Raw genomic sequence first — 26,429 nt, 5'->3', positions numbered from 1 at the left:
TAGGATGAGTCCCAAATGGCACCTTATTCCCTATATAATGCACTACTTTTGACCAGGGCCCATAAGCACAACATAGGGAGCCATTTTGGACACTACCATAGCTCGCTATAGGTTATAAGGCTCTGGGGTCATTGAGTTGAGGTCCTTTACCTTCCAGGTAGCTGAGGAGAGCAGGGATCTCCTTCTCCCAGAGTGCCTCAGTGTTGGGGTGGATATTAGGGCTTATGACGTTCAGTAGAGACAGAGACGGTGCACCATGGCCACGACTCCGGAACGGGAACGAACCGTTCACCTGAGACACACACACACGACGCGACCACATCCCGACTTACAGGTAAGACAAAGAAATAGCCCAGCTATTATTGGAGACATTTATCATATTTTTGGGGTTTAAATCAAGTTCAAGTTTTATAAAACACCCACATAGCAAACTGAAATCCATGCGCATACAAATGGAATGCCATTAGGGTTTCATAGACTCACCAAGAGCCGGACCATCAGTATATGTGGAGAGGGAAGATTAACTGAATTGAAAAGAAGAACAAGATGAGAGCGTAAACAAGGTTGATAGCAGACTAAAGCATTATAATGAATGACTGAATGATTAACTGGCCAGGCTCTTACTTCTCCCCACAAAGAGTTTAGCTTAATCATCGTCTTCTCATTGAAACAATGACCTTACAGTTCAAGCCCCGGGCAACGCTAGTGCTTTATTTAGTGATAAATGTGGCTTCTCATTCAGCTAATCAGAACCAGACACTCTGGTCTGTCTGGCCTCTCAGCACCAAACCAACGGCCCTTTAATGAGAACAAAATGGCTGTATAAAATATACTTTCAACAGAAAAAAAAACGATTCCCAATCCCAAAGAAGTGCTGACGAGGAGTAGGCCGGGGCTGCCTGGCTGCGGCCATCTTGTTTACATTAAAGGGCTTGTGTGCCGAATCCCAAGACGGGAACGCCAGACGGACTCAGAGAGAGGAAAAGGAAAAGAGGAAATGACCTCATGCCATCGGTCAGATCCCCCTGGCTCATCGTGATGACATCATAATGGTTTGTTAATATGAATGTAATGTACTGTGTGTGAATGTACTGTATGTGAATGTACTCTGTGGAAAATGTACTCTGTGGAAAATGTACTCTGTGGAAAATGTACTCTGTGGAAAATGTACTCTGTGGAAAATGTACTCTGTGTACACGTACTGTATATGTCTACCAGGGAGAATGCAATATACAAATTACAAATGTCTGTTGCGCACGTAGTAAACGGATCTCCTTCGTCTAAAGACACCTACCTTGCTCGTTGAAGTCTATGTTGAAGTTGGGCTCCTGGGCGGCTCTCTTCTTGGTGCCCAGCAGTGTGAGGCTCTTGCAGAGCGGTGCGGTGGCGTTGGAGTACTGACCTGGGGTCAGGTAGTACAGCAGCATGGGCCACAGGACCTGAAGACAGACAGACAGAGGATCAGTCCGGTACTACAGCATGGACCACAGCACGTGAAGACAGGTGTACAGTAATATCACAACATTGAGTTTGCCTGGTACAATTAAACCAATAGCATAGTCAAATGTGCAAACCCATAACTCTAGACATGCTAAATCAAACCCATAACTATAGGCATGCTAAATCAAACCCACAACTATAGGCATGCTAAATCAAACCCAGAACTATAGGCATGCTAAATCAAACCCAGAACTATAGGCATGCTAAATCAAACCCAGAACTATAAATCAAACTCTCTCAAAATATTTCAACTATGATTTGAAACCAATTCTGCAGTCCAACTGTCCATGCAATGAAGACTTCAGCCAGTGGCCAAGAAAGGCAAGAATGCAGTGTAGACACAGAGATTTAATCCAATGAAGGCATGGTAAATCACTGTTCTCTTCGGTCTCTGTCAATGCCTTGTCTAATAGCTTCCAGTGGGAAGTAATACAAGAGACATGTCATCTCAGAGAGAGTGTTGATGTTGGGAACCGCAAAGGAACAAGTAACTAAGAGCAGAGTGATCGGCTGTAAAACAGACAGGGTGATGCTGTCTTTGGATGTGACGCTGTCACTGTGTCAAGTGTTTATGAGGATCTTCTCTGTCGGTCTCGGCAAGGAAAACAGAGCAAGTTTTCCCCCCCAAGACATCTGATGATAGTTAATACTTTCCTGACTGAGCTTCTTTACACAAACGTCCATATTATAGCAATCCCACCCTCAACCTCTTCTCACAAGTATTATGTTTGGTGTTAAGTGTGACTTGGCTCCGATGTATTCCAAAGACGTTTTTACAGCAGGAACAAACATTAAAATGTAATCTGTTCACTGCCTCTATACCTGAAACCATTCCATGAACGACAAAATATGTTTCTGCATCAATATGCTCATCGGATAAATAATGTTCATGTGAGAGAGAAGAAGACCGGCAATAGATGTGAGTGTGAGTGAGTGAGTGAGTGAGTGAGTGAGTGAGTGAGTGAGTGAGTGAGTGAGTGAGTGAGTGAGTGAGTGAGTGAGTGAGTGAGTGAGTGAGTGAGTGAGTGAGTGAGTGAGTGAGTGAGTGAGTGAGTGAGTGAGTGAGTGAGTGAGTGAGTGAGTGAGTGAGTGAGTGAGTGAGTGAGTGAGTGAGAGAGAGAGAGAGAGAGAGAGAGAGAGAGAGAGAGAGAGAGAGAGAGAGAGTTTTGTTTTCGCTTTTATACAATGTCATGTGTCTTCTCAGTCATGTTGAGACTGGTCTACTACTATTGCTTTAAGTCTTGTTATTATCATTAATATTATTGTTATAGTTGCTGTTAATGGTAATCCCATTTCCACAACTACTATTATTATTGCTGTTGGTCCCACCATTTTTGTTATATGTATACTTTGACAATGTAAGTAATTTAACTTGCCATGTCAATAAAGTCTATTGAATTGAGAGAGAGAGAACAGTGAGAAAAACAGAGATCCAAAGAGAGAGAGAAAGAGGAACCTGAGAGAAGGAGTCTTATCTCCATGCAGTAGACTCACGTCAGTCAGGCGTCCTACAGTCGTAGTGAAGAGGTCAAGTGTGTTGTCACACATGCTCCGCAGCGCCTCATTGGTCACTTCCTCCGGGTCACTGGGACGCTGGCCTGGACGCTGCAACAAACCAAACCCACACACAGTTCTTTAGAAACACACACACACACACCACCATATACAAGTCAGAGTATTTTTTACTGATCCACCATTTACAATGTCATGCGAATCCTTCGCCAAGGATAATGGCTTCAGACCAATAAGTATTGTAGATATGCTAAACGTACATAGTAAGTGTCAGGGAGAGCACAGTGTTGGATGATAAACTTGACCAGCAGGTCTCCTCCCTCCAGCTCCAGGTAACCATGGTGAGCCATGGCACTGATCACCTGGACAACCCTCTTCTTCACCTGCAGGGAGAAACGATAGACAGGTCAGAGGTCAAGTATAACACTAACATTAAGAAAACATTTTGGGTCGGTTTCCCTGATTAAGCAGGTAATAGCCTATTGAAAGTGGTTTTCAAACCAGGACCAGATTTAATCCATGTCTGGGAATTTAGGCCATTATGTATGATGTGTTCCCCAATGATAAAATGTTTTTTAAATATATATTATTATTTTTTACAGCGTGTGGATATGGGTAATTGAAACGGTCTTTGATTTTATTTTCTATGCCTTTTAGGAGTGAAAACTGCGCCAAAGTGTAACAGTTTAATATTTACACATGGCGTGCGGTTACCTTATTGCTGTGGTCAGCCAGTGGTTGTCTGATGCTGGCCAGGATGAGAAGCTTCTTCGACTCCATAATGGATGCTAGATCACAGACAGGAAGACTTGAGTAACGTCATGAGGTCATTTCATATCAAACAAGTCCTTTTTAAGTACCAGTGATGCTTTCAAATCCAGAGAACGGAGTCACTTAACACTAGAACCTCTAAAGCAGTCATTTTGACTGCTCATTCATTAATTTATTTTATTACTCTGCCATTTTTAAAGTCATGCCTCCCTCTGTCCTTGACTTTTCCTATATAAGTCTATATAACACACGGTCATTGTTAGAATCTTAATATCACAAACAGAATAGGAGTTATAACCAGTTTTAGGAGGGCATGTCATTATTTGAATGGTTTTACACCATAAGTTGGTGTGGGTGTTTTGGATCAGATGGCACGGCTGTACTCGGTGAAAGGAGGCACCCGCCGCTGGCCTGTTGCTTTGTTCTACAACATGCTTGACTTTGCTGCTATCAAAACACACGTGTTCAAGCAGAGCATGAACAACACCATGCCCTATAGAGACTTCATCACTAGTCTGGCATACGAGCTCCGTGAGAGACATGAGGGCCAAGGCAGCAGCAAAGATTCCACGTGAGCTTTTGCGCGAGGCAAATTGCACACATCTCCCGGGGAGGAGACAGTGCCAGGTGGCCAGATGCACAAAGAATAGAACCCAAGACATCTGTGTCACCTGCAAGCGACGTGTTTGTGGGACGTGTTTCAAGCAAATTAAAGTGGCAAAGATTTGTCGACTGTTAGGACAAGGGATAACAGATAAATGAAATCCAACCGATGCCATTGCGTGAAGCACACCATGTAACCACGAGCTGACAATAGTTTACTATTTTTGACTGCAGTCATATCGACACTTATATTATTTATAATGCCATTAATGCTTTTCATCATTTGACAGAGAATTTTGCTGAAAATGCATCTTTGTGTTTGGGACATTTTGTAAAAAAACAACAACAAAAACTTGATAAAAATACGCTGTTAACGTGGTATCTATTTCATAGTTGTAACAAAGGCACTCCACTAATAAAATTGATTGAACAGTTGAGTTTGTGTTTTTACATATAGCCTACAGTAACAAACTAATGAAAGTGCTATTTTGTTATTTGAAATTAAACAAATAATCGTATTCTAACGTTACCTAACACCTTCATGAACACAACCAAATGATTATTTAGCAATAGCATATATGACATTTATTAATTACACTGTTAGAATGTTGCAGTCAGAATGACCCAGTGGTTCTAGTGTTAAATAGTTACTGTACTGTCTGTATATAAAGGGAGTAAGTTGCTGTACTGTATACAAGAGAGTGAGTAAGTAGTAGTGTCTTTATGAATACTGTAGTGAGTAGTAGTGTCTTTATGAATACTGTAGTGAGTAGTAGTGTCTTTCTGAATACTGTAGTGAGTAGTAGTGTCTTTATGAATACTGTAGTGAGTAGTAGTGTCTTTATGAATACTGTAGTGAGTAGTAGTGTCTTTATGAATACTGTAGTGAGTAGTAGTGTCTATATGAATACTGTAGTAAGTAGTAGTGTCTTTCTGAATACTGTAGTGAGTAGTAGTGTCTTTATGAATACTGTAGTGAGTAGTAGTGTCTTTATGAATACTGTAGTGAGTAGTAGTGTCTTTATGAATACTGTAGTGAGTAGTAGTGTCTTTATGAATACTGTAGTAGTGAGTAGTAGTGTCTTTATGAATACTGTAGTAGTGAGTAGTTGTGTCTATGAATACTGTAGTAGTGAGTAGTAGTGCCTATATGAATACTGTAGTAGTGAGTAGTAGTGTCTTTATGAATACTGTAGTGAGTAGTAGTGTCTATAGGTATACTGTAGTAGTGAGTAGTATTGTCTATAGGTATACTGTAGTAGTGAGTAGTAGTGTCTATAGGTATACTGTAGTAGTGAGTAGTATTGTCTATAGGTATACTGTAGTAGTGAGTAGTAGTGTCTATATGAATAATGTAGTAGTGAGTAGTAGTGTCTATGTATACTGTAGTAGTGAGTAGTAGTGTCTACATATACAGTGCATTCAGAAAGTATTCAGATCCCTTGACTTTATCCACGTTTTGTTACATTACAGCTTTATTCTAAAATGGATAAAATAAAATTATTCAGTCTATACACAATAACCCATAATGACAAAGCGAAAACAGGTTTAGAATTTGCAAATGTATAAAAAAATAAAAATAAAAATACCTTATTCATATAAGTATTCAGACCCTTTGATATGAGACTCGAAGTTGAGCTCAGGCGCATCCTGTTTCCATTGATCATCCTTGAGATGTTTCTATAACTTGATCCACCTGTGGCAAATTCAATTGATTGGATATGATTTGGAAAGGTACACACACACACCTGTCTATATAAGGTCCATGAGGTCGAAGGAATTGTCCGTAGAGCTCAGAGACAGCATTGTGTCGAGGCACTGATCCAGGGAAGGGTACCAAACATTTCTGCAGCATTGAAGGTCCAAGAACACAGTGGCCTCCATCAACCACCAAGACTCTTCCTAGAGCTGGCCGCCCAGCCAAACTGAGCAATTGGGGGAGAAGGGCCTTGGTCAGGGAGGTGACCAAGAACCCGACGGTCACTCTGACAGAGCTCCAGATTTCCTCTGTGGAGATGGGAGAAACTTCCAGAAGCACAACCATCTCTGCAGCACTCCACCAATCAGGCCTTTATGGTAGGTTGGCCAGATGGAAGCCACTCCTCAGTAAAAGTCACATGACAGCCCGCTTGTAGTTTGCCAAAATGCACCTAAAGACTCTCAGACCATGAGAAACAAGATTATCTGGTCTGATGAAACCAAGATTGAACTCTTTGGCCTGAATGCCAAGCGTCACGTCTGGAGGAAACCTAGCACCATCCCTACGGTGAAGCATGGTGGTGGCAGCATCATGCTGTGGGGATTTTTCAGCGGCAGGGACTGGGAGACTAGTCAGGATCGAGGGAAATATGAACGGAGCAAAGTACAGGGAGATCCTTGATGAAAACCTGCTCCAGAGCGCTCAGGACCTCAGACTGGGGTGAAGGTTCACCTTCCAACAGGTCAACGACCCTACGCACACAGCCAAGACAACGCAGGAGAGGCTTTGGGACAAGTCTCTGAATCTCCTTGAGTAGCCCAGCCAAAGCCCAGACTTGAACCCGATCGAACATCTCTGGAGAGAACTGAAAATAGCTGTGCAGCGACGCTCCCCATCCAACCTGCCAGAGCTTGAGAGGATCTGCAGAGAAGAATGGAAGAAACTCCCCAAATACAGGTGTGCCAAGCTTGTAGTGTCATACGGGCGGCAGGTAGCTTAGTGGTTAAGAGCGTTGTGCCAGTAACCGAAAGGTTGCTGGTTCTAATCCCCGAGCCGACTAGGTGAAAAATCTGTCGATGTGCCCTTGAGCAAGGCACTTAACCCTAATTGCTCCTGTAAGTCGCTCTGGATAAGAGCGTCTGCTAAATGACTAAAAAAAAAGTTAAAAAATATTAATAATACTCAAGAAGATTTGAGGGTGTAATCGCTGCCAAAGGTTCTTCAACAAAGTACTGAGTAAAGGGTCTGAATACTTATGTAAATGTGATATTTCCATTATTATTTTTTTATATACATTTCCAAAAATGTCTAAAAACCTGGGGTATTGTGTGTAGATTATGGGGTATTGTGTGTAGATTGATGAGGGAAATAAACAATTTAATCTATTTTAGAATAAGGCTGTAACGTAACAAAATGTGGAAAAAGTCAAGGGGTCTGAATACTTTCCGAATGCACTGTATATATACACAAACTGTAGTAAGTAAGTAGTATATATATACATACAGTGGGGAGAACAAGTATTTGATACACTGCCGATTTTGCAGGTTTTCCTACTTACAAAGCATGTAGAGGTCTGTAATTTTTATCATAGGTACACTTCAACTGTGAGAGACGGAATCTAAAACAAAAATCCAGAAAATCACATTGTATGATTAAGTACTTAATTTGCATTTTATTGCATGACATAAGTATTTGATACATCAGAAAAGCAGAACTTAATATTTGGTACAGAAACCTTTGTTTGCAATTACAGAGATCATACGTTTCCTGTAGGTCTTGACCAGGTTTGCACACACTGCAGCAGGGATTTTGGCCCACTCCTCCATACAGACCTTCTCCAGATCTTTCAGGTTTCCGGGGCTATCGCTGGGCAATACGGACTTTCAGCTCCCTCCAAAGATGTTCTATTGGGTTCAGGTCTGGAGACTGGCTAGGTCACTCCAGGACCTTGAGATGCTTCTTACGGAGCCACTCCTTAGTTTCCCTGGCTGTGTGTTTCGGGTCGTGTCATGCTGGAAGACCCAGCCACGACCCATCTTATAATAACATAATAATATGCCATTTCAGCAGACGCTTTTATCCAAAGCGACTTACAGTCATGCGTGCATACATTTATTTTATTTTTTTGTGTATGGGTGGTCCCGGGGATCGAACCCACTACCTTAGCGTTACAAGCACCGTGCTCTACCAGCTGAGCTACAGAGGACCACAGAGGATCTTCAATGCTCTTACTGAGGGAAGGAGGTTGTTGGCAAAGATCTCACGATACTTGGCCCCATCCATCCTCCCCTCAATACGGTGCAGTCATCCTGTCCCCTTTGCAGAAAAGCATCCCCAAAGAATGATGTTTCCACCTCCATGCTTCACGGTTGGGATGGTGTTCTTGGGGTTGTACTCATCCTTCTTCTTCCTCCAAACACGGCGAGTGGAGTTTAGACCAAAAAGCTATATTTTTGTCTCATCAGACCACATGACCTTCTCCCATTCCTCCATTGGATCATGCAGATGGTCATTGGCAAACTTCAGACGGGCCTGGACATGCACTGGCTTGAGTAGGGGGACCTTGCGTGCGCTGCAGGATTTTAATCCATGACGGCGTAGTGTGTTACTAATGGTTTTCTTTGAGACTGTGGTCCAAGCTCTCTTCAGGTCATTGACCAGGTCCTGCCGTGTAGTTCTGGGCTGATCCCTCACCTTCCTCATGATCATTGATGCCCCACGAGGTGAGATCTTGCATGGAGCCCCAGACCGAGGGTGATTGACCGTCATCTTGAACTTCTTCCATTTTCTAATAATTGTGCCAACAGTTGTTGCCTTCTCACCAAGCTGCTTGCCTATTGTCCTGTAGCCCATCCCAGCCTTGTGCAGGTCTACAATTGTATCCCTGATGTCCTTACACAGCTCTCTGGTCTTGGCCATTGTGGAGAGGTTGGAGTCTGTTTTATTGAGTGTGTGGACAGGTGTCTTTTATACATGTAACGAGTTCAAACAGGTGCAGTTAATACAGGTAATGAGTGGAGAACAGGAGGGCTTCTTAAAGAAAAAATAACAGGTCTGTCAGAGCTGGAATTCTTACTGGTTGGTAGGTGATCAAATACTTATGTCATGCAATAAAATGCAAATGAATTACTTAAAAATCATACAATGTGATTTTCTGGATTTTTGTTTTAGATTCCGTCTCTCACAGTTGAAGTGTACCTATGATGAAAAATTACAGACCTCTACATGCTTTGTAAGTAGGAAAACCTGCAAAATCGGCAGTGTATCAAATACTTGTTCTCCCCACTGTGTATACACACACACACACACACACACAGTTGTGGAAAAAATTAAGAGACCACTGCAAATGTTTCTTAAATCAGCATCTCTACATGTATGACAGCCATTCCATTCCAGCGTCTGTTGAATTCCAACACAGGCACACATCATTCTACTGAATTAGGTACTGATTAGGTGATCACATGAACCAAATCTTATTTAACGAGGAAAAGTATAAAAACCACTGCTGTGGTCATCACTATAATCTTGCAATAGGACCAGCTGGATGGCAAAAACAGTGCTAATAGTACCTCAAAAGTAATATTAATCAAAAAATAACTATTGACCATGCCAAAAGAGTTGAAAGGAAAGTTGAGTGAGGAAAAGAAGGGTTCAATTCTGGCTTTACTGGCAGAGGGATACAGTGAGTGTCAGGTTGCTTCCATCCTTAAAATTTCAAAGATGGTGGTTCATAAGAACAAGGTCAAGCAGCAGACATTGGGGACAACAAAGCTACAGACCGGCAGAGGGCGAAAACGACTCTACTGACCGGGATGACCGCCAACTCATTTGAATGTCACTCAACAACTGTAGGATGACATCAAGTGACCTACAAAAAGAATGGCAAACGGCAGCTGGGGTGAAGTGTACGGCGAGGACGGTTCGAAACAGGCTCCTAGGAGCAGGGCTGAAGTCGTGCAAAGCTAGAAAAAATCCCTTCATCAATGAGAAGCAAAGAAGAGCCAGGCTGAGGTTTGCAAAAGACCATAAGGATTGGACCGTAGAGGACTGGAGTAAGGTCATCTTCTCTGATGAGTCCAATTTTCAGCTTTGCCCAACACCTGGTCGTCTAATGGTTAGACGGAGACCTGGAGAGGCCTACAAGCCACAACATCTCGCACCCACTGTGAAATTTGGTGGAGGATCGGTGATGATCTGGGGGTGCTTCAGCAAGGCTGGAATCGGGCAGATTTGTCTTTGTGAAGGACGCATGAATCAAGCCACGTACAAGGTTGTCCTGGATGAAAACTTGCTTCCTTTTGCTCTGACATTGTTCCCCAACTCGGAGGATTGGTTTTTCCAGCAGGACAATGCGCCATGCCACACAGCCAGGTCAATCAAGGTGTGGATGGAGGACCACCAGATCAAGACCCTGTCATGGCCAGCCCAATCTCCAGACCTGAACCCCATTGAAAACTTCTGGAATGTGATCAAGAGGAAGATGGATGGTCACAAGCCATCAAACAAAGCCGAGCTGCTTGAATTTTTGCGCCAGGAGTGGCATAAAGTCACCCAACATCAATGTGAAAGACTGGTGGAGAGCATGCCAAGACGCATGAAAGCTGTGATTGAAAATTAGGGTTATTCCACCAAATATTGATTTCTGAACTCTTCTTAAGTTAAAACATTAGTATTGTGTTGTTTAAAAATGAACATGAACTTATTTTCTTTGCATTATTCGAGGTCTGACAACACTGCATATTTTTTGTTATTTTGACCAGATGTAATTTTCTGCAAATAAATGCTCTAAATGACAATATTTCTATTTGGAATTTGGGAGAAATGTTGTCAGTAGTTCATAGAATAAAACAAAAATGTTATTTTTACCCAAAAACATACCTATAAATAGTAAAACCAGAGAAACTGATAATTTTGCAGTGGTCTCTTAATATTTTCCGCGGATGTATGTATGTATGTATGTATGTATGTATGTATGTATGTATGTATACATACATACATACATACATACATACACACACTGTAGTAGACAGACCCGAGCCAGACTAACTAGCAGTCTTACTGGAGGAGTTGATGAGGTGTCGGAGCACGGCCAGGGAGCCCATGCGGTTCCTCTCATTACTGTTCTCCAGTTTCTGAAGCACAAACATGATCAGCCGGTCTGGGAAGGTGTTGGCTGCGGAGGAAGGAAGCGTACGGCACAGAGTCAGACGAGTGCTTAAAGTTTAAACACATTTACCCCGGAGTGAAGTCACACCATCTAAAATCTAATCATGAATTATCTCATTACAGGAGGACATGGTGTCCATCATGTAGTTTCCCTGCAGCAGCTCCAAGTTCTAAAATAACAAAGACTTTGTTCACAACGGCACCCTATTCCCTTTATAGTGCACTACTTTTCACCAGGACTCATAGGGTTCCGGTCAAAAGTAGTGCACTATATAGAGAGTAGGGTGCCACTTGAGACACAGACAGAGTTTAGTATTGGTTGAAGAGGGAAAACAGTCTGGAACTCTGAACATAGTACTGTACTAGGCCTATATACCATATATGTACAGTGAGGGAAAAAAGTATTTGATCCCCTGCTGATTTTGTACGTTTGCCCACTGACAAAGAAATGATCAGTCTATAATTTTAATGGTAGGTTTATTTGAACAGTGAGAGACAGAATAACAACAAAATAATCCAGAAAAACGCATGTTAATTTTTTTTTACATTGATTTGCATTTTAATGAGGGAAATAAGTATTTGACCCCCTCTCAATCAGAAAGATTTCTGGCTCCCAGGTGTCTTTTATACAGGTAACGAGCTGAGATTAGCAGCACACTCTTAAAGCGTGTGCTCCTAATCTCAGCTTGTTACCTGTATAAAAGACACCTGTCCACAGAAGCAATCAATCAATCAGATTCCAAACTCTCCACCATGGCCAAGACCAAAGAGCTCTCCAAGGATGTCAGGGACAAGATTGTAGACCTACACAAGGCTGGAATGGGCTACAAGATCATCGCCAAGCAGCTTGGTGAGAAGGTGACAACAGTTGGTGCGATTATTCGCAAATGGAAGAAACACAAAAGAACTGTCAATCTCCCTCGGCCTGGGGCTCCATGCAAGAGGAATCAGCCCAGAACTACACGGGAGGATCTTGTCAATGATCTCAAGGCAGCTGGGACCATAGTCACCAAGAAAACAATTGGTAGCACACTACACCGTGAAGGACTGAAATACTGCAGCGCCCGCAAGGTCCCCCTGCTCAAGAAAGCACATATACAGGCCCGTCTGAAGTTTGCCAATGAACATCTGAATGATTCAGAGGAGAACTGGGTGAAAGTGTTGTGGTCAGATGAGACCAAAATCGAGCTCTTTGGCATCAACTCAACTCGCCGTGTTTGGAGGAGGAGGAACGCTGCCTATGACCCCAAGAACACCATCAAATATGGAGGTGGAAACATTATGCTTTGGGGGTGTTTTTCTGCTAAGGGGACAGGACAACTTCACCGCATCAAAGGGACGATGGACAGGGCCATGTACCGTCAAATCTTGGGTGAGAACCTCCTTCCCTCAGCCAGGGCATTGAAAATGGCTCATGGATGGGTATTCCAGCATGACAATGACCCAAAACACACAGCCAAGGCAACAAAGGAGTGGCTCAAGAAGAGGCACATTAAGGTCCTGGAGTGGCCTAGCCAGTCTCCAGACCTTAATCCCATAGAAAATCTGTGGAGGGAGCTGAAGGTTCGAGTTGCCAAACGTCAGCCTTGAAACCTTAATGACTTGGAGAAGATCTGCAAAGAGGAGTGGGACAAAATCCCTCCTGAGATGTGTGCAAACCTGGTGGCCAACTACAAGAAACGTCTGACCTCTGTGATTGCCAACAAGGGTTTTGCCACCAAGTACTAAGTCATGTTTAGCAGAGGGGTCAAATACTTATTTCCCTCATTAAAATGCAAATCAATTTATAACATTTTTGACATGCATTTTTCTGGATTTTTTTGTTGTTATTCTGTCTCTCACTGTTCAAATAAACCTACCATTAAAATTATAGACTGATCATGTCTTTGTCAATGGGCAAACGTACAAAATCAGCAGGGGATCAAATACTTTTTTCCCCTCACTGTAGGTAACAGCACCAATTAATACTGGTATTCTACAATTCCATTATCAGTTTTATATTATAAACTGGGTGGTTCGTGCCCTGAATGCTGATTGGCTGACAAATATATCAGACCATATACCACGGGTATGACAAAACATTTATTTTTACTGCTCTAATTACATTGGTAACCAGTGTATAATAGCAATAAGGCACCTCTGGGGTTTGTAGTATATGGCCAATATACCACGGCTAAGGGCTGTATGCAGGCACTCCACGTTGCGTCGTACGTAAGAACAGCCCTTAGCCGTGGTATATCGGCCATATACCACACTCCCTCTGACCTTATTGCTTAATTATACAATGTAATGGAAATTACCCAGATCATCTGAAAATGTATATATAGGCCCAGACAGTAATATTTAGACGCAAGCACACAGTCCAAACAGTGATGACCGGCCCCTCATTAAATCCTTCTACACGTTGCAGCCAAAGGTCTACAAGCCCAACTCCATAACTTGGAAGAGCAGTAAAAGTCAGACGTTTGGCATATTGCTACAGCAGCAGTGTGTCTGTGTGGCAGGGGGACTTTAATCCCTCCCTCCCCAACAGGCAGCAACATGACCACTGGATTACAACAACACACACTGGTCCACTGACTGGACTAACAAAGACCAGGTCAAGGGGCCTGTTCTAGAACCTTCAGATTAAAAATATATTGGGTAGAACAGTTGTGATTGTCATGTCGAATAAGGAATCGTTCAATGCGTTTCTATCTGCAACATTTACTTCATTGACTACAACACTGACCTCTCAATCTAATAAACCTAGAGACAAAACACACACACGCATTATTGAAGAACAGAAAACCAACCTAGAATGCTGAAGCATCTTAATACCTCGTTGTGATTTTTCACCGTCGGTGGGTTGCTGTAGTCAACAGGTGCGCAAACCTGGAGGGAACACAAAATGATAATTACTGTACATGAAGGTACAATAACTCTTATTCATACTAATCAACCAATCCATATTGAAAAGTATGTTTGTTCTTGATTCAATCTAACTGATGTTGACTTAAGTGCAATCAAACCAACGCATCGTGGACATTTCAAAGTCAGTGGATTGGCATAGGGTGAGTCACAAACAATGTGACTACAACAGGAAGTGATTTATTATGTATCCTGACAACAGGAAGTGATTTATTATGTATCCTGACAACAGGAAGTGATTTATTATGTATCCTGACAACAGGAAGTGATTTATTATGTATCCTGACAACAGGAAGTGATTTATTATGTATCCTGACAACAGGAAGTGATTTATTATGTATCCTGTCATTGAGAACCATTATAGTCAGTCTCTAGTATGACTAGCTGTGTTAAATACAGAAAAACATCCTATTGTCATTGAGCAAACAGCCCAGGCGGAGTGACAGAACGTGTTGTAAGAAGCCTGTGTGTTCCAAGGTAGTACTTTCAAATCAAATGTTATTAGTTACATACACAGTTTACAGCATGTGTAAAAGGTGCAGTGAAATGCTTGCTTGCTAGCTCCTTCAACATCGCAGTACAATCATCTGCTTTTAATTTGTTTGTACCTTACTTGTGGAATAATCTCCAAGGCTCTCTAAAATTGGATGAATTGGTGCCTCTAGGGCAATTCTAAAGGCTGATTGAGGACCTTTTTCATGAAGGATGTGTTTGTTTTCTGTGATTGTGTTTTGCTTTTCATGTATGTGATGTGTATAGTGATGTGTGGAATGTGTATTGATGTGTATAGTGATGTGTGGAATGTGTATTGATGTGTATAGTGATGTGTAGAATGTGTATTGATGTGTATAGTGACGTGTAGAATGTGTATAGTGATGTGTATAGTGATGTGTAGAATGTGTATTGATGTGTATAGTGATGTGTAGAATGTGTATAGTGATGTGTATAATTGTGTATTGATGTGTATAGTGATGTATAGAATGTGTATTGATGTGTATAGTGATGTGTAGAATGTGTATTGATGTGTATACAGGGCTCCTCTGAAAAAGACACCTTGGTCTCAGGATGACTCCCTGTCAAAATAAAGGTTAAATAAATGAAAAATCTATAAATCAATCATTAAAAAAAAAGTATATATAAAATAAAGTTAGAAGAATGCAGTCGTGTTCATATGTTGTCAGTGTACTGTACTGTCACTTTGCCGTACCTGCTGGTGTAGAGTAGTGAGCAGGCTGTCGATCTGCGTCTCCAGAACTCTGCTGCCCATGTTCACAGAAGCATCCAGAACTTGACACAGGCTCTGCAGGGGAGGTGAAATCAACATGAGCTGATTAGTGAGCAGAGCAGACAGTGTTGGGAAACGGACTAAAACACTGCTACAGGACTGATGAATGACATTGAGAGTAAGACTCCATTAAATAAGTAATTTAAGTCCCAATCAACATAAATACCATAGTGGCAGACTGCGGAGTACCCTGGTCTAGCTTAAATCACTACATCAACATAAATACCATAGTGGCAGACTGCGGAGTACCCTGGTCTAGCTTAAATCACTACATCAACATAAATACCATAGTGGCAGACTGCGGAGTACCCTGGTCTACCTTAAATCACTACATCAACATAAATACCATAATGGCAGACTGCGGAGTACCCTGGTCTATCTTAAATCACTACATCAACATAAATACCATAGTGGCAGACTGTGGAGTACCCTGGTCTAGCTTAAATCACTACATCAACATAAATACCATAGTGGCAGACTGCGGAGGACCCTGGTCTATCTTAAATCACTACATCAACATAAATAACATAGTGGCAGACTGTGGAGTACCCTGGTCTAGCTTAAATCACTACATCAACATAAATACCATAGTGGCAGACTGTGGAGTACCCTGGTCTAGCTTAAATCACTACATCAACATAAATACCATAGTGGCAGACTGCAGAGTACCCTGGTCTAGCTAAAATCACTACATCAACATAAATACCATAGTGGCAGACTGCAGAGTACCCTGGTCTAGCATAAATCACTACATCAACATAAATACCATAGTGGCAGACTGCAGAGTACCCTGGTCTAGCATAAATCACTACATCAACATAAATACCATAGTGGCAGACTGCAGAGTACCCTGGTCTATCTTTAATCACTATATCAACATAAATACCATAGTGGCAGACTGCAGAGTACCCTGGTCTAGATTGAATCACTACATCAACATAAATACCATAGTGCCCGACTTCAGACGAGGGTACTCTGCATCGGTATGTGCTTCAGTCAACGCCACAGCTAACTATCATTGTTATGCCAAGAAAACCAGAAAATTAGATGTCTTGGCATGAGAACATGACAAGCATACCGGTATGGGCCTACCTGTTTGACATGACAAGCATACCTGTATGGGCCTACCTGTATGGGCCTACCTGTTTGACATGACAAGCATACCTGTATGGGCCTACCTGTATGGGCCTACCTGTTTGACATGACAAGCATACCTGTATGGGCCTACCTGTATGGGCCTACCGGTATGGGCCTACCTGTTTGACATGACACTGCCAGGTCAGAAGAGTTAGCTAAACTATTACACACAGATCTGGACCAGACTGCTGAACTCTCTGGGTGCCTCCCATCTGGCACTCTATTCCCTATATAGAACACCAGCAGCAGTCATTAGAGGCCTACCTACCTTACTGATGACGTAATGCTCGGTGTTCTTCTTGTACAGGGAGAGGATTGTGGGAATGAGTTTGGGAAGCTGCTCCTCCAGTTTATCATGGGCCATCAGGTGACTCATGGATCCCACTGCTTCCGCCACTGTTAGTCGTAGCTACAGCCCCAGCCAGGTAGAGAAAAACAACAGTTAGTCGTAGCTACAGCCCCAGCCAGGTAGAGAAAAACAACAGTTAGTCGTAGCTACAGCCCCAGCCAGGTAAAGAAAAACAACAGTTAGTCGTAGCTACAGCCCCAGCCAGGTAGAGAAAAATAACAGTTAGTCGTAGCTACAGCCCCAGCCAGGTAGAGAAAAACAACAGTTAGTCGTAGCTACAGCCCCAGCCAGGTAGAGAAAAACACCACTAAGACTGGGTCTATTCTCTACAGTGTACTACTTTTGACCAGATCTAGCAGCATCAGTTTTCACCAGAACCCTGTGGGCCCTGGCCAAAAGCAGTGCACTCTATAGGGAACAGGGTTCTATGGGCCCTGGCCAAAAGCAGTGCACTCTATAGGGAACAGGGTTCTATGGGCCCTGGCCAAAAGCAGTGCACTCTATAGGGAACAGGGTTCTATGGGCCCTGGCCAAAAGCAGTGCACTCTATAGGGAACAGGGTTCTATGGGCCCTGGCCAAAAGCAGTGCACTCTATAGGGAACAGGGTTCTATGGGCCCTGGCCAAAAGCAGTGCACTCTATAGGGAACAGGGGTGTCAAACTCATTCCATGGAGGGCCTAGAGTCTGCGGGTTTTTGGTTTTTCCTCTCAAGACCTCGACAACCAGGTGAAGAGTTATTTCCTAATGAGTGACCTTAAATTCATCAATCAAGTACAAGGGAGGAGCGAAATCCTGCAGAAACTCGGCGCTCCGTGGAATGAGTTTGACACGTGATTTAGGGAATATGAAGCCATTTGGGACACAGTCAATCACTGGAAAAACGTTTTAATCAACTGAGTCCACATCTAACTGAAGCAGAAATCTTTTTATTAATGCGGGTGCAGAGACGGGGAGTAATCTGACTTTTGGCATTCTCAAAAATAAAGACATCAGCAGTTATGCTGCAGTTGCTCTGTGGTTAATCATTTCAAAACCAAAATGGAGGAATGCAGAGTTTATGAACAGATTACAGATAAGGGACTATTTATTTCCCACAAGCCTAGACCGACTTCTACTGTGGTTATTATGTCCTCTACTCAGAAACCTCAAGAAAACCTTTCTACATAACCTTGCAGAGAATTAACCAGGCAAATATGTCCAGGAAACTCTCCTAAATGTTGAAATCATCTGATATCAATCATTGACCTGGCTCTGCCTGTAGACCTCTCCCTTCTCTTCCCTATAATACCAGCACACAGTCAAAGGGGTTGCTTTCATCATGATATCCCTACAACAGAGGGACGGTTGAGACAGAAATGTAATTAGGACAAATTGGTTTCGTGCTCCTCCTAATGTAATGTGGTGTACCTTGGATTCCCTGCTCTGGAGCCAGTTGCAGTAGAGGATGTCGTAAGCTGCGTAGATCTCGCTGGAGAACGTGTCCTTTCTCACAGTCGGGTCAGGAGCTTTGTCCAGGTTGGCTAGGTACTCCAGGATGCTCTCACTGAAGTGGGACAGAGCTGGGAGAAGGAAAGAGAGAGACAGACACAGAAAGAGAGAGACAGAGAGAGCGAGAGAGAGAGAGAGAGCGAGAGAGAGAGACAGATGGTAATCCCATTTCCACTACTTCTATTATTATTGCTGTTGGTCCCACCATTTTTGTTATATGTATACTTTGACAATGTAAGTAATTTAACTTGCCATGTCAATAAAGTCTATTGAATTAAATTGAATTGAAAGAGAGAGACAGTGACAGAGACGGAGAGAGAGAGAGAGAGAGAGAGAGAGAGAGAGACAGAGAGAGAGAGAGAGAAAGAGAGAGAGACAGAGAGACAGAGGTCTATAGGCTGGGTCTGGTAATGTATGTTTAATCATGTATAATAATGCTACAGTATGTTGGCTACAGTGCATCTACTCCTACCAGAGGAGAACACCCACTTCATGTTGTCCTGCTTGGTCATGCCCAGCATTGGGAGCATGGTGCCCAAGATGGCATTGAGAAATGGCACCATACCATAAACTGTCAACAAAAGTAAGATTAGAGGTTAGACTCTACCGCTATTACACTGCCAAGAGATATCTAGAAACAATTTGAAAAACACTGAGGGGGAATAGTCTTGATCTGTAAAATCACAAACAAAGGCTTCTCAGAAGCTAGGTGACAGGATGTAAAGGATCCGTTAGCAGCCTTTTAGGCAGCTCTATACTGTGCGCTTGACACCATTGTGTATGGTGTTTGCCTACCATTGGATTCAGAGAGGCTTGCTAACGTTTGGACCACAAAGAAATGAGGCAGGACCCCTGGCTGGAACTTGCTGAGGATTTCCTCCATGATGTCATTGATGTACTTGTTTCCCACAGCAACCAGAATATTGCTGGCTGCCTGTTGCCAATCAGGTACAACATCCTGTAAAAACATGAAAACTGAGCTGTTGAATCAAACCCTAGGCCATACTTTTTGTATTGTATACATGAGAACAAACAGATACTGTTCAGTGTTCAGATTGATGCAATGGCCTCTATGTTAGAATAACCATTGATAAATCCAGTACTTTGTCAGAGGAATAACTAGATTACGTGCAATATTAGGCTAAAAGCACAAAGTTGGTAATTGAATTTCTATATTTCAGATCAGACCAGAATAACTAAATCATCAGAAACAATCTTACCTTTGATCGAGTCATTTCATCAGAGGCCAAAGAAATGATGCTTTTGATTTTCGGGTAACTGATGTCGTCTATCTTGGTCTTCACAATTAGCTCAATCGTCTGCAGTATAACAACTCTGTGCCCAACTACAAGCTGCAGGAAAATAAGGTTACATTGTAAATCACTTCAAACACAGGCCTTAAGTCAACATGCATTAACGTCAACACGGTGACCTGTATGAAAAGTCTCTCCCATACAGTATATTTCATAATCTCTTTTGTATTCATATCATTGGAGTAGCACATGCAGAGTCACAGTCTTCAGAGAAGTGATAAGGTCTCCAGCTTCTGGCAGGATGTGTGTTAATTCTTCATGTTAGACCATATCACATCCTAATGCAATCTTCTATTATGTCTTATTGTTGTTGCATTGTCGAGAAGGAACCTGCAAGTAAGCATTTCCTTTGACGATTTATACCATGCGTATCCCATGCATACGACTAATAAAACTTGAAACCTTCTCTCTAGCATTGTGAGGAAATCTGCAGCACAGAGCAGCATTGGTGCTGTCTGAAATTGCCATTGCATCAGAGGGCTATGGTCACACAGTACAGTAGCTTTCTTCTCATAACCAAGAACCCTTTCACTTCTCATTTGCAATGTTCCCATGTTCTGAGAGTGAAAGTTACATCAATCATGGTGACAGGACAGATAAATGGCTGAATTTAAGAGGGACGACACCTCTAAAACAGAACTAGAAATCTATGCTGTTCTTTCAAGTACAATGGAAACAATATAATATAATTATATTGTTAGCCAGGCAAGGTAACGCAGAACAGCTTTTACCTGGCCAGCATTGAGCCCCACCTACCTCATCACAAATACAGACAGACACAGATAGCCTACACACATAGGCCACATTCACTGCCACACATCACGTTCTGCAGAAATTGCTAATGAGTCTGGGGGATTTCTACTATAGTGTTCCAGTCACAGCTCCACACAGTAGTTAATCAACAGTCAGAAGCAGTAGTAGTAGTGGTGGTGGTGTCTGACCTTGGGGTGTTTGACCAGGTAGTCCTGGCACATGGACAGGACCTTGTTAGGCTGCTGCTTCCCCAGGGTCAGTATGGACTTCCTGACCTGCTCCCTGACCACCGGGTCCTTGTCATTGGCTGAATCCAGCAGGGCCAGGGTCACCTCTGGTGGGGAGAGAACACAGCAGGGTAGACATGGAGGAGTGAGAGAATACAGGATAGACGGGGAGGAGTGAGAGAATACAGGATAGACGGGGAGGAGTGAGAGAATACAGGATAGACGGGGAGGAGTGAGAGAATACAGGATAGACGGGGAGGAGTGAGAGAATACAGGATAGACGGGGAGGAGTGAGAGAATAAAGGATAGACGGGGAGGAGTGAGAGAATACAGGATAGACGGGGAGGAGTGAGAGAATACAGGATAGACGGGGAGGAGTGAGAGAATACAGGATAGACGGGGAGGAGTGAGAGAATACAGGATAGACGGGGAGGAGTGAGAGAATACAGGATAGACGGGGAGGAGTGAGAGAATACAGGATAGACGGGGAGGAGTGAGAGAATACAGGATAGACGGGGAGGAGTGAGAGAATACAGGATAGACGGGGAGGAGTGAGAGAATACAGGATAGACGGGGAGGAGTGAGAGAATACAGGATAGACGGGGAGGAGTGAGAGAATACAGGATAGACGGGGAGGAGTGAGAGAATACAGGATAGACGGGGAGGAGTGAGAGAATACAGGATAGACGGGGAGGAGTGAGAGAATACAGGATAGACGGGGAGGAGTGAGAGAATACAGGATAGACGGGGAGGAGTGAGAGAATACAGGATAGACGGGGAGGAGTGAGAGAATACAGGATAGACGGGGAGGAGTGAGAGAATACAGGATAGACGGGGAGGAGTGAGAGAATACAGGATAGACGGGGAGGAGTGAGAGAATACAGGATAGACGGGGAGGAGTGAGAGAATACAGGATAGACGGGGAGGAGTGAGAGAATACAGGATAGACGGGGAGGAGTGAGAGATTACAGGATAGACGGGGAGGAGTGAGAGAATACAGGATAGATGGGGAGGAGTGAGAGAATACAGGATAGACGGGGAGGAGTGAGAGAATACAGGATAGACAGGGAGGAGTGAGACACAAATGAGACCTGGGTTCTATACATTCCACCAAACAGTTGCAAAACGAGAGTTTCTATTGGACAAATTCAGGTAGGCCTCTCACTGTTTCGCTTCCATTTAAGAAACAGTTTTCAACAGAATCACCATTCGCTAGGGCAGAATGTTGTGGAACACTCAGATAAAATATAAATATATTGTGTAGATTATGCCTCTCTGACCAAAAACAAATCATTATGCAAGGGCCCATATCAAGAGGCAATGGCATAAGGACATGAAGATGAATAAAGGTCACTCACGCTCCACGTCTGACTCCTCCATAGCGCCTGTCTGAAGGCTGGGACTGGAGATATTTAGGATTTCATGTGGTGGTTCGAAGGGTTAAAACTTGTTAATCTGGTTTTACCACACTGCAAAGAAAGAAAACATGCATGCATGACATGTCAAAGTATGTAGCCTATGGTAATAGTAGGGCGAATAGATAGAACGCCAACACAATGTGATTGTTATTCACGTGCTTAAAACGGTGCAATCTCCATCATATTCTCACTGGCAATGATGCGCAGTAACATCATGACTAGCTCAGTTGCATCACTTTATGTGGCAACTTTAAGACTAGCGCAAATAGCCACATCACATGTCCTATGCTGGATACAAACAAACTAAATTGCAACAGACAGTGGCAGTGCATGACAAAGTAAAACAACTTAACTAGCTATCAAATGGTAACAAGCCTGAACCTGAAAACAGTCAGAGAGAAGTGCAGCACTTCCTTGTCAGACCAAGACCTGTTTTTCTTGGTTGGGATATTACTGTAGCTAAATGAGCTATTCCACATGGTCTCCGCTGGTATGTGGTTAATAGCATGGATGTTGTCAATATGCTATAATTGAATACGTGAAATGTCATCGACCTACATTGTCCATTGCTACAGGTGACAGCTAGCCAGCTCTGTTTCGGACTGAGCCAGAAGGGCAAACTCTGTAACAGAGTTAGCTAGCTGTCACCAGTAGCAATGGACAATGCAGGTCGATGACATTTCACGTATTCAATTATAGTATATTGATAACATCCATATTGTTAACCACATTTGGAATGACGATTAGAACGTCGTTAAATGCAGCAAAGTCGGCTCCCCACCTTTCGAACAACCCGTCTGGCAGACTGGCTCGCTTGTTAGCTAACTAGCTAGCAAGCTAGCTACACACAAATGCAAGGATGAACCTCCTCACGCGCAGTAATCCAGTGAAGATGTAATGTATGTTGTCCGATACTTATCTAACTAACTGTCTTTCAATGTGATTTTGTCATTTTTCCTCAATGCAAAGAGAGACACTTGTTAGCATCCACTAGCTAGATTAGCTATATGCCACTGCAACGCATCGCAGGTAAACACGCCTAATCATGTGCTTCGAGTCAGTGTGGGCGTGACTTCGACAGGAGTTGAGCTGATTCAATGATTCTTATACATGTGATAGATCACTGACTGGACATCACGAGGTACGTGAGATTTCACTTTTCTGTACATTTTGCAACTTTATAGCCATAGGAAAGTAATGTGTTTTTGTGTTATGACTTGAAATACTTTTGACAATGTGGACTAGCTACATCACATTATCTATGTTTTTCTATTGAATTTCTATTTTCTATCCAACAATTACAGCAATAATACCCATATTACGCAGGAGGTTGGTGTCACCTTAATTGGGAAGGACGGGCTCGTGGTAATGGCTGGAGCAGAATAAGGGGCGGCAGGTAGATTAGTGGTTAAGAGCGTTGTGCCAGAAACCGAAAGGTCGCTGGTTCTAATCCCCGAGCCCACTAGGTGAAAAATCTGTCGATGTGCCCTTGAGCAACACTTAACCCTAATTGCTCTTGTAAATCGCTCTGGATAAGAGCGTCTGCTAAATGACTAAAATAAAATAAAAAAAGGTGTCAAAACCCATGGTTTCCGTGTGTTTGATGCCATTCCAGCCATTGTTAAGAGCTGTCCTCCCCGCAGCAGCCTCCTGTGCCATCTTGGCTATTTGACATCTCTTGCTGATGGTAATAACAACAAGCAACTGGGACTTGGACAGACCTGGAAAACTGCACTAGGGGGAGCCAGTCAGTTGGACTAGGCCCCTATATTTACCTGCTTCCAATGCACTCCAGCGAGAGGCCTAGGCACATTACCCTCACCTGCAAAAACACCAGCACAACCTGACAAATGTTTTCAATAAGCTCTTAGTGATGACAACATCAGCACCACTATTCAAATTAAAAAGATCATGGCATCATGGTCGCTCCAATGGTTTATGGTTAAGGAAATTTGGATCCAAGGTAGGCCAATAAATAGTCAAGGCATAGCCTAACTGCATTCTGTGGAACTCATAATGAAACTACCCTTCTTTCTTGAAACCTTTGGAAATTGGAGAGGCAGAACAACCGAGGGTTTCATTATGAGTGTAGTGAATCACGTTTGCCTCTGTTCAAGGTGCAATGCCATATCCATCATGATAAATTCATGAGTCATGTTGCTATACGCATAGTAAATAAACAGAACTTACTTCCTCTCTTTCTCAACTATTAGGGTTCCGTCCCAAATTGCATCCTATTCCCTTTATCCCTCCCTATTCCCCAGAGGGCTCTGGTCAAACGTTGTGCACTATATAGGGGGTAGGGTGCCATTTGGGACGCTCAGTCAAGGTAAATAAATGAGTCACTTTGTTTTACGCGTGATGAATGTATAAACACAACTTCCTTTCTCTCTTTCTCAACCATTAAGCCTATTGAAAGTCAAACAGGACGCATGTGATATTACATCCCATGACTTCTATTCAATGTGGCACAAGTCTAATGTAAGAATTCATCAGCATGAACTAAACCCAACGTCTAAACCCAACAATGTCTCTTAACTATTCGATCAACTTAGACAGTTATTAGGGACAGATTGATATTTACTGTAGGGGCGGGGTTGGTCCAACTCAAGGTTTCATTTAAAAAAATGCACCCCTCTCCCTAAAGTTATAAATATTTTCACATGACCCTCCCCTTGTACTGTAAAATAAATTGAACACCCTCCCCCTTCTTAAAATTTACTCAAAATAATGTTTACGACCACAAATAACAATAAATGTAGTGACCCTGTGTTTATAACCGTGGATATCGACTTTTCGACCAATTCAGCATGCTTTTGTGACACAGTCGATGCCACGCAGGTATACGGGCCAGAAAGTTTTGGGTTCGCCGACCAACACAGAGGAGTTCACTGTCCCTGCCTTTTTTATTACACTACGATCAGAGCCGGCTGCAGACAATGATCAGCTAGAGGGAAATCAGATTTTCAACATTTTGATGCCATATTTATAATTATATAAAATATATGCAAAGTACTTTCCACAAAACAGGTTTCTGTGCCAATCAATCAATCAATCAAATGTATTTATAAAGCCCTTTTACATCAGCAGATGTCACAAAGTGCTATACAGAAACCCAGCCTAAAACCCCAAACAGCAAGCAATGCAGTTGTAGAAGTATGAAAAAATGTATGCACTCGATAACTGTAAGTCGCTCTGGATAAGAGTGTCTGCTAAATGACTAAAATGTCAATGTAAATGTAGAAGCACGGTGGCTAGGAAAAGCTCCCTAGAAAGGCAGGAACGTAGGAAGAAACCTAGAGAGGAACCAGGCTCTGAGGGGTGGCCAGTCCTCTTCTGTCTGTGCCGGGTGGAGATTATAAGAGGACATGGCCACACAAAATAGATTATTTATACTGTCAATATCTACAAACAGAGAATACATCCCTCCCTACCTTGTAGACTTACCCAGTTTCGAAGGCTTGGCTTGACAATCTCCCAATGTCATTCAACTTTTTTGTGTTTTGTATCAATTGGCCACTGCACAGTTTGGATTGATTGATTGATTGATTGATTGATTGATTGATTGACTTTATTTGTCAGGTAAAATGTATAAACACTACCAGTCAAAAGTTTTAGAACACCTACTCATTCAAGGTTTATTTTTTATTTTTACTATTTTCTACATTGTAGAATAATAGTGACGACATCAAAACTATGAAAAAACACATATGGAATCATGTATTAACCAAAAAAGTGTTAAACAAATCAAAATATATTTTATATTTGAGATTCTTCAAATAGCCACCCTTTGCCTTGATGACAGCTTTGCACACTCTTGGCATTCTCTCAACTAGCTTCATGAGGTAGTCACCTGGAATGCATTTCAATTAACAGGTGTGCATCTTAAAAGTTAATTTGAAGAATTTATTTCCTTCTTAATGCGTTTGAGCCAATCAGTTGTGTTGTGACAAGGTAGGGGTGGTATACAGAAGATAGCCCTATTTCGTAAAAGACCAAGTCCATATAATGGCAAGAACAGCTCAAATAAGCAAAGAGAAATGACAGTCCAACATTACTTTAAGACATGAAGGTCAGTCAATATGGAAAATGTCAAGAACTTTGAAAGTTTCTTCAAGTGTAGTCGCAAAAACCATCAAGCGCTATGATGAAACTGGCTCTCATGAGGACCGCCACAGGAATGGAAGATCCAGAGTTACCTCTGCTGCTGAGGATAAGTTCATTAGAGTTTCCAGCCTCAGAAATTGCAGCCCAAATAAATGCTTCACAGAGTTCAAGTAACAGACACATCTCAACA

At 42.5% G+C, this 26,429-nt stretch overlaps 1 protein-coding gene across 2 annotated transcripts in view; it reads right to left on the bottom strand.

Annotated features, from left to right (window-relative positions):
* Nucleotides 1–23,176, bottom strand: part of LOC121542656 (maestro heat-like repeat-containing protein family member 1) — a 55,148-nt gene extending 31,972 nt beyond the window's left edge. For both annotated transcript variants that reach the window (XM_041852132.2, XM_041852133.2), the window contains exons 1-17: nt 22,914–23,176; nt 22,073–22,183; nt 20,676–20,821; nt 19,642–19,773; nt 19,217–19,379; nt 18,894–18,992; nt 18,341–18,492; nt 16,852–16,992; nt 15,369–15,461; nt 14,047–14,125; nt 11,145–11,258; nt 3,727–3,800; nt 3,273–3,395; nt 2,995–3,105; nt 1,295–1,439; nt 484–524; nt 151–292 (exon numbers count right to left, since the gene is read on the bottom strand). In XM_041852132.2, coding sequence (XP_041708066.1) covers nt 151–292; nt 484–524; nt 1,295–1,439; nt 2,995–3,105; nt 3,273–3,395; nt 3,727–3,800; nt 11,145–11,258; nt 14,047–14,125; nt 15,369–15,461; nt 16,852–16,992; nt 18,341–18,492; nt 18,894–18,992; nt 19,217–19,379; nt 19,642–19,773; nt 20,676–20,821; nt 22,073–22,094 — 1,777 coding nt within the window. In that variant the 5' untranslated portion in view covers nt 22,095–22,183; nt 22,914–23,176. The remainder of the gene's footprint in view (nt 1–150; nt 293–483; nt 525–1,294; nt 1,440–2,994; nt 3,106–3,272; nt 3,396–3,726; nt 3,801–11,144; nt 11,259–14,046; nt 14,126–15,368; nt 15,462–16,851; nt 16,993–18,340; nt 18,493–18,893; nt 18,993–19,216; nt 19,380–19,641; nt 19,774–20,675; nt 20,822–22,072; nt 22,184–22,913) is intronic.
* Between the last annotated feature and the right edge of the window lie 3,253 nt (nt 23,177–26,429).

Source organism: Coregonus clupeaformis, chromosome 28 (genome assembly GCF_020615455.1).
Source record: "Coregonus clupeaformis isolate EN_2021a chromosome 28, ASM2061545v1, whole genome shotgun sequence".
Lineage (NCBI taxonomy): Eukaryota > Metazoa > Chordata > Actinopteri > Salmoniformes > Salmonidae > Coregonus > Coregonus clupeaformis.
This window is presented reverse-complemented; position numbering and strand designations above follow the sequence as displayed.